The sequence below is a fragment of the Siniperca chuatsi genome, linkage group LG2 (assembly GCF_020085105.1).
Source record: "Siniperca chuatsi isolate FFG_IHB_CAS linkage group LG2, ASM2008510v1, whole genome shotgun sequence".
Lineage (NCBI taxonomy): Eukaryota > Metazoa > Chordata > Actinopteri > Centrarchiformes > Sinipercidae > Siniperca > Siniperca chuatsi.
The window spans coordinates 19,193,446-19,207,715 of record NC_058043.1 but is presented as its reverse complement, the minus strand read 5'-3'; the positions used below and the strand labels follow the sequence as shown (position 1 = coordinate 19,207,715).

Here is a 14,270-nt window from a genome sequence, read left to right as displayed (position 1 = left end):
GAAAGAAGTGAGCTTACCAGACCTCTGTAGCCCGCTCCTCATCTCTGCTGCAGGCTAGCGACTCAAGGCTAAGTTAGCTGCTACTAGCATAACACACCCGAATCTCCGACCAAACTGTCGGCGGTCGAGTTGCATTGTGGGTAATGTAAGTGCAAAGTGCATCGATTTTGATAATAATAAAAAACCTGTTCATTATGAGTCTGACGATGTTATAGGAGTGCAATGCTGAATCAGTGGAGTACGCTTTTAACTCAAGTATTTACATTTTATGCTACTTTATACTTCTGCTCCACTACATTTCAGAGGGACATATTGTAGGCTATTTTTTACTCCACTATATTTGACAGCTATAGAAAAAAAGCAATTCTAAAAGGTTCTTTGTGGAACCAAAAATGGTTCTTCTGTGACATCACTCTGAAGAACCATTTTTGGTTCCAGCTAGCACCTTTATTTTTCTATGTGTATGGTTACTTTGCAGATTTAGATTTGACATACACATCTTAAAGATCAGTATTTATGAAATATGATGCAACAATATATACAGCTGCAAAAATGAGCTCCACCTCGACCTGCTGCAACTTTAAAATGCTGCTTACATGTTAATGCATCAATAATATCAATCCTTAATAATATAACAGTATGAAATCGGTCATTAGCATAATGAGTTTTGATATTTTATTTTGCTGATAGTGTTTTTACTTTGGTAAAATTTTGAATGCAGAACTTGCACTTGTAATGGTATATATTTTACATACATTTTACTTAACTAAAGGATTTGATATGGGTTATGGTGATTTAAGCTGCTGTAAATCCAGAGGGCATGGACCTACATACTGCAGAATGAGGAGGCCATGAAATGAGTCCCAAAGATGATACTGATGCTGTAACTGCACACCTCATGCGACCAAACTTACCCCGTCTGGTCAGAGCTGCCTCTTGGGTGAAATGAACTTGTTCAACAGCAGTGCGGAGGGATGGATGGCTGGAAAGAGGGGATGGAGCAAACACCTGCTCACATGCAACTTCAAGCTGTCACATACAGTTAGGCTCAGCCGACTGAGCGCGTCTCTCCTCCGTTCAATGCAAACGTGCTGCGGATTTGGCGGCCGCCCTCGCGAAGCAACAAAGGCCTGGCCTCTCCTGTTTGTCTGGAGTATTTCAGTGAGCTTATGCACATCTCCCAGACCCTCCACACACACACACACACACACACACACACACACACACACACAGGCGGCGAGTGGAGCAGCAGGGGGCTCAAGCCACGGGCCGGCCACGCGCGAGCTCAAGCTCGTAGACAGGAATTGGATGGGGGGAGGAGGAGGAGGAAGAGGAGGAGGAGCTTTAAAAGTGGAGGTTAAAACCCAGAGCCCCCGCAGAGTGACCCAAGCTGACACTCTGTGGGACAGCTCTGCACAGGGAGACTGTTGGACAGTGGACAGAGAGAGCAAAACTGTGATCGGCGGAGAAAATAAACATCATCTGTCAAACTTTCTGAGCAGGTCCCGGGACACACCAGCACGGGTATGTTTCAAAAAGGTTTTTTTAAAGTAATTTATGTAGCCTGGAGGACTATATAGGGCCGATTTGTGTGTGTATATGTGCTAATCAGGCAAACAGCTCATATTTTGTTTAAATTAGATCAATCGCTATATATTTTTTCAGTTTTTGACAAACGTGGTGAAGCTGCGTTTGGCACATTACTTTGGTCTCCGACTAAAACAGCTAAAGTCAACAGGCAATGAATATATCTAATGGGAAAATCTGTATAAAAGGCTTATTTTTATACGCTTCAGTCGACATTTAGCAAATAGCTGCCCAAGCACGCGATTTGTGGCGAGGCATTATTATTTCTGCGTTTGGAAATGTCTGATTTCAATTCAATCTGAGTCGTCTGTCACTGATCTGGGGATGTCGATCTTTCTTTTAATCCCTTGGTCGCCGCTTCATCCACGGAGCAAATCCTGCGATGCCCCAGATTGAAGTCCTGTCGCTGACTTTATCTCGTCGGGGCATTACCAGTTCACAAACTGACCGGGATTACCCAGAGTAAGGGAAGAGAGGGGGGAGAGAAGGCATAAAAATAGATAATGCATATATGAAAATGCAAATAGTCATCACTTACCACAGAGGTATCGTCTAGGTAAAGCTATCTTCCCCGCGTGTTATTGTTTCGGTCATTCAGGCACAACACCTGTGGCTGAGGAGCGCGCGACAGGAGGGAACTGTCCGGTGCTGAACCCGTTTGAGGACTGCTGGCAGTCACAATTTACAAAATACTAATTATTATCATTATTATATTATTGGTGAAAGAAAACTTACACTCACTGGCTCCAGGTTACATCCTTTACAGGGGATTTTAGAAATACCAAGGACATGAACCCCTTAACCTCCTCAGAAAAATGTGAACAGATACCAAAAAGGACTCAAATTTTTCTTATTACTTTGATATTAAATGTTAATTACTAAATCAAATTATACATCATATTTTCTGTCAATTTTAATTGCGTACATGAAGGCCTAAGTGCTGTCTTCTTCACACTGTGAGGAATTAACTGGAGAAATATGAATCCTTTGTGTAATCATGTAATCATCAATTTAAACACATTCAGTCTCAAAATACTGAAATCTATTAACTATAAAATACCCATTATGTGTAGAGCAGTCATAGACGACTGTAAGTTCTGGTGAGCCAAGAGTCTTTTTGAGTCTAAACAAATGCTATCCGGTGTGAAGTACTCAGATGCTTTATTTAAGTAAAAGTAGCAATACCACCATGTAACAAGTCCTGCATTCAAGTTTTAGAAACAACCTAAAGTATCAAAAGTAAAAGTACTCATTATGCAGAATACCCCCTTTTTACTGAGTGTTACATTATAATATCATTATCTTGTTGTAGCTGGTTGAGTTGGTGTTCATAGTTTAAAGTACTTTATAACACATACATCATTTTTTATAAACTCATCATTTTGTATGTAAAATATAAATATGCAAAGTAACTAGTAGGGGAGTAAAAAGCACAATATTTTCCTTTGATAAGTAGTGGAGTAGCATAAAATAGAAATACTAAAGTTAAGTACAAATACTTGAGTATTTGAATTGTAAATAGTTACTTTTCACCACTGCCATTATTCTGCAGTGGTTGTAAGCATACTGATTCATTTAGTGTATAATAATGCAATAAAGAATTTGCCCCTCACCAAGACTGGGCTATGGAGGTCCCCCAACACTGTGAAACCAAGTTGACCTCTAGTGAGGTATATGATATTATTCATAATGTCCCCAGCAATAACAAAATGCACAGAATATACAAGACAGTAAAGACAGAATAGGAATTTAAAGGATTTTCTCTATTGATAAAAGCACTGAATGCACATCATGTCCATAGTTTTTCTGAAATGTGAGACAGTTACTACAGTATTAGGACTGTAAACCTGTCAGCACCACAGCACGTGTGTTTGACAAAGATTTTTTCTTGTTTCTAGAGTACTATGATGATTAAGCCGTATGTGAGACAAGGCGAGGGAGAGGAAGTTGTCAGCCCTCTGCAGTGGATGGACGGAGACATGAGCTCACCTGATGGAGATGCGTTAGTCTCATCACACCGCTATAGAGCAGGTGGAGTGAGCCAACAGGACAGGGAGATGGGGAGTGAAGATGTGGAGGAAGATGAGGAGGAGGAGGAGGAGGAGGAGGGGCAGGAGGACGAAAACGAGTCCAAACGACGAGGGCCCAAGAAAAAGCGGATGACCAAGGCCCGGCAGGAGCGATTCCGTGCGAGGCGTGTAAAGGCTAACGCCAGGGAGCGCTCACGTATGCACGGTCTAAATGATGCACTGGAGAACCTGCGCAGCATTATGCCCTGTCACTCCAAAACACAGAAACTGTCCAAGATCGAAACGTTACGGCTGGCCCGCAACTACATCTGCGCTCTGTCCGAGGCCCTGGAGGGGGGCCTTTCCACAGAGAGCAGGGCTTTCATGGAGACGCTGTGTAAGGGCCTCTCACAGCCCACCACCAACCTGGTGGCGGGCTGCTTGCAGCTTGGATCTTCTCCTGGAGGTGCGATGAGGCCTGAGGACAGACACAGAGTTCGGGCAGCACCTACTCCTCTCGGTGGCGTGGTGAGCTACTCCTCTCCAGGCCTGCCAAGTCCGCCGTATGGCACTTTTGACTCTGCTCACCTGCTTCACCTGAGGGCGATGAAAGGAGGGGTGTACGAGAATCACTCACCTATTGAGTATAGCGCTGGCGGAGTGGGGACCCCTCCGTATGACGGCCCCCCTACACCACCTCTGAGCATCAGCAGCAACCTGGTGCCCAAACAGGAGCCTTCACCCCACTACCTACCCCCACACCACCACTCCCCCTCCCCTGTGGACCAGGGCCTGTATCAGACTCAGACCGTCTATGACGTCCACTTAGAGGGGCCATATAACTCCTACCATCCACCGCACATCCACCGACAGATAACCTCCGTCTACAGAGACTAAGAAGGATCAGGAGGGTCGATTCTGCTTCAGCCATCAATACAACCTGACTGACCATCTTCGCTCCTTAATCCTTCATGAACTCTGCCTGACACTGATGTCTCGTGGACCTTAAGACTAAAGGATGAGTCTGCTAGTAGAGGAACTGTAGAATAAAAATGGTTTGTTTACATGTGTGGTGCACTTAGACTAGCACTGCTGAACATTGTTAAAATTAGAAAATACTTGACTTAAACCAATACATTTTCTTAAAAAACTGATTACCAAATGATTTAAGGAGCTTGAGGGAAATGTTGCTTTGGCCATTTTGACCAGATGTCCTGTTACTGTAATATAAGCACTTCTAATTTAGCTTTGGTAACATCAGATATTTTACATAAATTAAAAGTATTTTTATTTATTCTCTAATTTAATATCGTGTATATGAACTGATGTGCAGGTGTGTGGTTTTCCTTTTGTATATATTTGTGGTCAAGGCCTCTCTTTGTTTGCTACTTAGACTGATAGTTTATCTCTTATATTTCTTTTCTGCCCACTTTTCTTCATTGTTTATTACAGTATTTCATGTTTTGCACTCTAAACATATTCAGAGGTAGATTTCCCAGCACAGTGTAGATGTTTTTATTTTAAAACTGGAAGAAAATAAATGGGGAGTGATGGAGTGAGAGATCGAGCTGAAGAAACAAAAATGCCATTCTCAGGTTAACATTGTGAAAATGAATATCTAATTTCCAACAAATTTTGCATTGGATACCATGTAATTTTTTAGTCTTTGTCATATTTGTTTCTCTTGGAAAATTTGATGTTAATAAAATATTAAAAATTCAATCAGTCCATGGATTCTGTGTTTACTTTTTGTTAAAGTGACAGACAGACAGACAAATAGATAGATAAATAGGACATATGACAGCATTCAGCATTGCCATGAGCAGCGAGGGATCCTGTTCATTCGCTACTTTGTTTCTCATTTTTCTCCCCAGATCTCGGTGGTTTAGCTGCACTAATCCTTTGGCTGTCATTTAATAAAAGGGGCGGAAGTGTGAGGCAGGATTTTAAGATAAAGATTTATGATTAACATGGCTGCCCGGCCATGAAGACTTTCTTCTTCACTGACAATCGGACGACATAATCCCGTTCTGACATTCACTCAGACCACAACTTAACACTCAAACATGTCTGCACATTTATACCTTTGACCTTTCATATGTACTTAGACTTATTTTAGCTTTTATACTTATATCCACTTTTTAATTGATCTTAGCTGTATTATAGTGTATTATATTTTGATTTGCTTAGAACTTCTATTCCTGTGTGCACTGACGTGATAGTGAGCAGCTGTAACAAAAGAGTTTCCCCTCGGGGATCAATAAAGTATTTCTGATTCTAATTCTGATATACATACACAGACATTCAGGAACACACACACACTCAAAATACCTAAGAGAAATTTATAATAAATAGAGCAACTGACTGAGTAGAAAAATATTGTCCGGAAAATGTACTGTCAAAGTAAGAAGACAATGACGACAAATAACAAAGATCTAAGAGCAGCCACTTCTGTTGATTCATGGTCCAGGCTGGTCAGTGTGAAGGCCACCCACTGTGAGGTCAGTTAGAGGGGGTCACAAGGTCACACTGGGTCATGGCTCACTGGTGGGAATGGTCTGAAAGAGTCAGTTGCATCATCTTTTTGCTGGTCAACTTATCTTCCTGTGTATTTCTGCACAATGTTGACCGCATCATTCCATTTAGAACAGTGAGTGTTTGGTAAGCATGATGTTAGAGGTCATAATATGGATGAAATGCTCGTAATCCTGATAAACATGCTGATGAACATCCCTCGCTTGACCTGCGCTGGGAGAAATATATCACTTTGTTTTCGCAAGGATTAGTATAAGCCTCTGTGTGTGTGTGTGTGTGTGTGTGTGTGTTTGTAGTGCATTTGCACTGCTAACCAGGGGAACCAGGGACTAACTTTGAAGGATGAATAACAAAAACAGGGCATCTCTCTGCTCTTTGAAGGCACAGACTATACTCAGACAGGACATCTGACACTGGATATGTGGGATATTCCTTATTTATCCACGTGATAGATGATAGACAGTTGATAGATCAAAGTCTTAGGGGCACAAAAGATTTTCCATTTGAAAAGGGCACTTTTGTACTCAAGACAAACGAAGGTCTTACAAAAATGTGAAATGTATCTACAGTCATGCATAGAATTCAAGATATATGGAGAATAAAGTTAAGTAATAAGAAAGTTAAGATAATAATGAATGAATCTTTACTTGGATTTAAATGGAGCAGTTCTTTTAATTTTTTTCAAATGTTCAAATCCATGTTTTACCTACGATTTTTAGTTAAATGTCTAGGAAAGTGTTAGGAAATGATTAAGAAATTATGAACTGGAAAAATAAAACTTAACCAAGTTTTTCTTTCATATTTTTGTCAGTATTAAATTATAGTATAGAGAGCAGCTTCCTCCTGCCTGATATCTGCAAGCCAACTATATAATATATAATAAAGTGTATGTGTTGGATTTAATAGGTGTCTGTGGAAGTGCACAAATCGTGCGTGCATGGTTATGTTACTTAGGATAAAATAGTATTAAGCAGCTGATCGGCGCTCAGTGTCTGAATGGTTGCATTAACTCACTAATCCTGAGGGGAGAGGGGCAGTTGGGGCAGCAGCTAACATCTCCTCTGCTGCACGACAGCATGCAGCTAAGTGCACTTAGTCAACAACAAAGTGTCTGATGGTGTTGAAACACTCAGGCACCAATGAAAGTGTCTTTATTCAAATGAAGTTCAGGAAAAAGTAGCATCCTGCACTGTATATTCCCATGAGGAGTGCTATGTCTATCATGGGATGCATTTGTCAGTACTGAATCTATAAATGATGAGAGTAGAATTGTGCTGCCACCAAGTGGTGAAAGTTATATGCTGAAATAAAATCATCGGTTGGATGAGAGATGAGCATTTGGCCACTAGGTGTCGCCATCAGACAACCTGCTGTAACTGAAGTCTGACAGGCCTTCTGGAAATACTCGGCTTTTCTGCACTTGATGAGAGGTTGGAATCCAGTCATCTGTTAAACACAATCTGCTGGAAAAACCTATTTGACGGTAATGTTGCACAAGGTAGAGACTGAATAAAACAGGAAACATTTGGTGAGATCTCATTTTTTAAACACAGCGTGCTGGCAGAGTGAGTGAGTGGGAATACAATTAACCTATTTACATGTGAACTGGTTGGTTGAGTGTGTTTGGATCAGAATAATCAGGCTAATGAAGGTACCTGGGGACTGAGCTCTATCAGAAATCTGCATGCCGTCCTCTCTATCCAGCTAGATCGTTTTAAACTCTGGAATTATTTACCGTGAAAGGACATGAAAAAGGATTAATCAAGGAAATCTGACTTCTTAAATCTTCAAAGGCGGCACTGAAGAGCAAGGGCTAATAGGGAAGAGGGATGTGGTCGGTGCTTTTATCCTTGAGGTGGAAAAAACGAAGAACATAAACAGACAGTGCTCTCCAGGACTGCTGCCACACACTGCTGGCAAAAGTAGCCAAAAACAGTGTAGAAAAACAACACAACTGGCACCATTTCAAGCAAAACTCTTATTTGGGTTGAATGCTATTGTTTGATCAATTTTGCTTTGATTTTGTGTGATAATGCCTTTATTGATAGTGAGACAAATTATGTGTTTAATGGTTCTGATGTACCTTGACTGGCTGCAACATCAAAATGGTGTTTACAGATTACATCAGTAATAATAATCTAATAATACCTTATGTAATACTCTGATAGGCTAAAGTACTTTAAGTACATTTTGCTGATAATACTTCTGTACTTTTACTTACTAGATTTTGAATGGAGGACTTCTACTTTTAATGGTGTGTTTTTACATTGACATATTCCTATTTAAGTAAAGGATATGAACATTTCTTATACCAATACAAACTGAGTGATTTTTGTCTTAAGAAAAGAGGTTCAAGTAAGGGAGGGAGATCAGACAACAAGTTGCATAATGAAAACCAAAAATCTGAGATCCATTGCTTTTTCCCCCAAAACGTGTACAATAATTAAAATTAAAAAAATGAGGAAAATATCACTTTTTCTTGATATATCTGTATTCTCATACAGAAAAATGGTTGGTTCATATTCTTAATGAATGTCAGTAATTTTGAAGACAGTGGCGTGTCATATTGAACCAGTCAATGATCTTCTAAAACAAGTGTCTAGCAGTTGGCCATGTTTGACCTCCCTCTAAGGACAGAAATTCCCTGCCTCAATGTATAAGGTGTCCTATTACTTATTAATTGCCTGAGACAAAAGCCAACCTAGGCAAAAAAGTTATCTGAACAGAGAACCATAAATATGTAACTGCATCATTGTGGCCAACAGTAGCTTAATCTGCTAGTTGGATGAGTTGTTATGTCAGTCCAAACAGCTCCACATGTCAAGGGGAATGGAGACGTATGTAAACATTGATGAGCAACATTTAGATCAGAGAAAGAGAAGAATGCAAAGTCCTGCATTACTCTGTCGGATGCAATGGCGAACATTCTTGTAAAAATTTAATTGCAGGTACGCAGAGAGAGAGAGAGAGAGAGAGAGAGAGAGAGAGAGAGAGAGACGACCCTGAGGGGGAGAGGGGGAGGAATCAGTGTGTGTGTGTGTGTGTGTGTGTGTGTGTGTGTGTGTGTGTGTAACTGTATCCCCGTGGTGAAATGTGCTTACTGCTCCGGTTTGCTGTCCTTCCCCACTGTCCCTTAACCTAACCCACATGGCATGTTGCCAGAAGGTGTTGGTGTGTGTGTGTGTGTGTGTGTGTGTGTGTCTCTCCACATTATGCAAATGAAATAAAAGTGAAGGTGTGTCTAAAATTAAACTAGTATATGAGTTTACATCTCTTCCTCAGAAGTGTCATGGTGGGACTCTGCCAAGCCTTACGGGATGGTGCCATTACTGCTTTTACTGCTATTAAACACTTGGTTTTCCTATCTCATTTACACAAGAGCACTTCACACACTGAATGTCATTAGACTGTTCATATAGCTTTGATAGACTGTACTTAACCCCACGTTTATTCACTATATTCTGCAGGTGAGTTGTAACGCACAAGGCAGAGTAGAGCTGACTTCGTCTTCACAGGCCTTTTAGCATATCAGAATTAGACTGACATTTACTCGACATTGCGCCATGCGTCAGTCTCACCTCAGGCCTCGCCTCCTGCTCCCCCACCTAATACTCTCTTACCTCTCTGAAACGACACTTGCAAGCACATTTATGACATCCGATCTGAATTTACACTTTAACTGGCAGCAGCGTGGAATCGACATGCTAGCGCACAGGAGTCCAGCTGTATCATGTTTGTAAATTTTGTGTGACTGTGTTCATCTACCAGCCACCCACATTTAATTTCATCATCCCAGCTATTCCACCACTTCGCTTTGGGTGTTTCACTGGATGACGAATTGAACTGTGACTGAGAGGCTGAGGGTGTTTTGGGCATGCAGTGGGTCAGTATTTTAAAGAAGGCCACCTACGGTAAAGTTGCCTCCTGATGTTTTGCACTGTGGGATGTGACTGAAATAAAGCAACAGATCCAGGAGGCCGTCATCCTCAGACAGCTGCTCAAGTGGATAGAAAAAAAGAGTTGGGAATATATGACTGAGACCATCAGTGCATTTTTATTCACACTAAACTCCAATCACTGTAACCAGATTAAAGAGTTTCCTAAATATAAACCTTAGTGTAAAAATCTGTTTGATCACCTTAAATATACTCAGGTGAAACTGATCAGGGCAGGGCAAACAATCAGAAGCAGGAAAACCACAAGACACATAAAGGAAAGGAGAATATTACAAAATAAAACAGGAAATAACATACATGAACCCTCAAACCATGACACAATATGTATAATATCCTCCATCATGGTATATGTAATTTAAAGTTGCACTAGTTGATATTCTTAGATTTACCACGGATCAAATGACTGTAATGTGTAATGTGAGAGGGATCACTCGTAGTGACAAACCAACAGAAGCCATTTTGCTGTAACCTAAAAATATATCTTTTTTCCCCTCACATTTTTGTATAAAAGCACCACTTTTAATTCACTTCACTTTGTGAATTTTCTGACATATTTGCAGAAGTATGCAGATATTGCATAAAAAGAAAGACAAAGATCAAAGTGTACACATGACGCAGCAGAAAGATTGCCAAGTATTTGCAGTTTTAGGACAATTTCATCTGGCTATTAACTCACAAATGGGCATGAATCAAAAAGGTGCAGGTGACTTTTTTGCTCAGATATACAGTGAGCCATGGTTTGGATAGTTGTGTAACTAAGGCACATTTTGTCTATTTATAAGAGCCACAGACTGTTTAACATATCTGAGAAGGAAACCTGTTGGCAGAGCCATTTGTACAGGAACCCATTTCCAAATCAAACAAAAAAAAAGACACAACATATCTGCCTGTAAGCCATCTGTTTAATCCGCCAATCACATTTCCCTTTGCTTCACCATGTCAACATTTTCGTCCTCTCCTTCACATTTCTCAAGTTTCAACGACTTGCCACCCTCCTCCTCTTCAATAACATACACTCCAATCCTTTTTTCATTGATCTGCCATCCGTCGCTGGGCCCCACTCCTCTCTGTCCTGCCCCTCCTTTTCCTCACACACTCTCTCTCTGCCTGTATCTCCCTCCTTCCACAGTTGTCCTCACATATTAGGTTCCCCCGTCCTAAGAAGCAGAATTAGCCTCTGGAATCTCATGCACTTGTTTCCTTCGCTTCCAGGAAAGAGGTGATGACATGAAGGGAAAACACAGAGAAAATACAAAGATGCACAGAGAGGCATTTTTAAAAGGAATCTAAAAAAAGAGCAAGATAAAGCGAGAGAAAGCGACTGTGAGGAAGATGAAGAAGCTAAACATCAAGCCGCCTGCTGTTTGATGCAGCTACACCGTGGGCATGTGGCTGCCTGTGCAGAGCACTTCCCTCTCCACTCTCCAGCTGACTGGTGCGAGGTCTGCGTTCATGTCGCTCAGTGCTACTTTATTAATCTCTTCGCAGTAATGCGAGCATACTTTTATTTATTCCACTCGAAGAGGATCTCTGTCAGTATTACTTTATGCTGGCTGACACACTGACCTTTGGACTCTATTCTGGACGAAGAATCCCGATCACTTCTAGCCTCGTGAAGAACAGAGGCGACCAATGTGGGGCTCAGGTAAGATCATCACTGACCACTGAGCAATGCGAAACCACCCACAACTCTGGGCATGCCTCCTTTGATCACCTTAAAATGATCTGAGGGGTGGATAACCCAGGATCCCCTCATTATTGCAATATTCTGAGCAAAAATAAAGAGCGAGTGACAGTTTTCACATGCTTTGAAGGTTTCTTTCTTTGATGAAAGTTAGGGCAGCCTCTAAAAACGTCAGCACTCAGTGTCAGACAAGACTTTGCACTTAGATCTGGTCTGACCCCCCCCGACCTTTCACATACATCATCGGTATGATGCAGGGAAGGAATGATTGAAGAAGGGAGGGGGAACGAGAGAAAGAGAGTGAGCTTAGGCTTAAATAAAGAGGGCACTGTCTGTACACTTCATGACATTCCTGATCAAATTGTTCTTCATCAGCACCACAGCAGGATAAAAGAGTTTGGCAGATGCAGGAGAAATAATGAACAATGTGTGATAAGGTGAAAGGAAGTTTTCTGTTTTGTAAGCAGGGGAGTCAAATGATTGTTGGAGTAGTCGTATGCACATCCACAAAACCTCAATAAAAACTTTGCCTCAGGAAGACCTATAGTTGGTTGTGACATCTCTAATAACATTAAAGGCATTAAAAGGAGCTGTGATTCCAGTGTGTGGGTACTCCTTGTATTGCAAGATTCAAATGATTGTCCAGTGTTGGCTTAAACTGTCATAACAGAAAAAGGACACAATTTTGTGTTTTTTGCATGTTGATTAGTTTCAGGTTCTTTGACTAAAGCACACTGAACCTTCATCAGGTCATATGCATATGTCGAAATGTGTCTGGACACAAGAAAGCAAAGGAATCACATTGGTTTCTGAAAATTGAAAGGGAATTCATCAGATGTCAGGATTAAGTCATGAAACATTAATATTGTTAAATTGCTCCCTGTAAACATGACATATGTGGAACTATTTTCCGTATGTTTGACAAAACAAAGGAAAAAAATCTTAATTCAAGATCCACTTACTAGCTTTTCCTGGAGCTTTAAAACGCTCTCATGGTCTTCTTCAGTAGATAGAGTTGACTCAGTTGTTATGTATGGAGCTCCGGTGATTAGAGGTGATCGTATGGGGGGGAATTGTAACGGCTAGTAAGTTGACCTCGAGTGAAGATTTTTTCTGTCAAACTAGTTTCCAATGTCAATTTTCAAAACTGCAGTTTTCATTCAAGTTGAATTGTTTTATGACTTATGTATTTTTGAGGATTTTCTGCTTTGTGTACACATACACTGTACTAAAGTATCTATATAAATATAACAGAGATAGGATTACCAGCAAGAAAAGTGTGTGTTGTTAGTTGATACGTGGCTTAACTCATACAGTTTGTATTTGGCCAAAGTGTATTTTGTCATTACAAATTGACAACAGTGGATATTTACAAATTTGCAGGAACATAAAATTAGTTTTAGTTTTTATTCAAATTAGCAGCGTACTAAACCATGACCAGTCGAGCCCATTCCCCAACAAAGCACGCTGTTATGTACAGTATATATACCAGTGAACTACTCACCTCTTCCTTGTGCAGAGACATTTGTGTATTTATGTATGGTTCAAGATGGTCATTCCCAGTCTCCATTCTAGCAACACCTCTTTTAACCTCTGAGGTGCAGTAAACAGCCGCTCTGCTCTGAGCCTCCACTGCCTTCACTCTGCCACCAGAGGAGAAACACACTCATTTTACATCAAATAGATTTACAACCAAACACAGCTGGCTGCTTTTTAGTTAGTTTTAGAGTTTGGACCTCAGCTTCAGTCCGCAACTGGTCTCTCTGACCACAAAGCACAAACAGCAGAACCACTAAAACCAATAAAAACATTTAATTATAATATTGTTATCAGTCACCAGGGTTTCTCTATTGTGTAAAATATAATTGTGCATGCAGTAAGGTATGTGAAAAATAGTTGAATGTTTCGTAAGTTGCTTTCAACTCTTCATCTTTGTCTGTTTGGCCACTTTAACCTAAGTGGCTGATTTAACACATGCTTAAGCCCATTTCATCGGTGTAACACATCAAATGAAGACTTCATTAAACTCCTCAGGACTCACGGCTAAAATTAAAGCTCACCAAGCCTGTCGACACAGTTATGGCCTCTTGGGGCGATATGAGAGAACGATAGGATGGTTGAGGTCACATGCACGTAGTCACGCACACACACACACACACACACACACACACACACAGGCCTACTGACTGCACTGCACACTACTTACAACCGTGATACAAACTTGAATGATTAGATCTATACATTTTGGGGATATTTTTTCATGCAAAAGAACAGTATATTTTTGTATGACAAGAGGAATGTAACTCCACCTCTACCTCTACTGTATATGCTCTGTATTTACTGTGCTAAACATGGTTATAATGTTCATCAGAGAACATACTACAGCATTAACATACATTAAATTGCTTTCCAAAAAAGTCCTGCTAACAACAAGTCCATATTTCAAAAGTTCTCTCTGCAAAATTCTACTTTAATTAAATTTTTATTTAAAACATAAAG

At 40.6% G+C, this 14,270-nt stretch overlaps 2 protein-coding genes across 2 annotated transcripts in view; both read left to right on the top strand.

Moving 5' to 3' along the window:
• Positions 1–1,293: 1,293 nt before the first annotated feature.
• On the top strand, positions 1,294–5,318 carry LOC122867171 (neurogenic differentiation factor 4-like). Its single transcript, XM_044177594.1, has 2 exons — positions 1,294–1,524; positions 3,486–5,318. Exons 1-2 carry the CDS (start codon positions 1,309–1,311, stop codon positions 4,491–4,493), a joined length of 1,224 nt encoding a protein of 407 aa, XP_044033529.1. The 5' UTR covers positions 1,294–1,308; the 3' UTR covers positions 4,494–5,318.
• A 5,903-nt stretch (positions 5,319–11,221) lies between these two features.
• LOC122867151 (zinc finger protein 385A-like) overlaps positions 11,222–14,270 on the top strand; it is a 32,293-nt gene continuing 29,244 nt past the window's right edge. Inside the window, exon 1 of the mRNA XM_044177540.1 lies at positions 11,222–11,732. Within this exon, the coding sequence (XP_044033475.1) occupies positions 11,720–11,732 (13 nt within the window). The 5' untranslated portion in view covers positions 11,222–11,719. The remainder of the gene's footprint in view (positions 11,733–14,270) is intronic.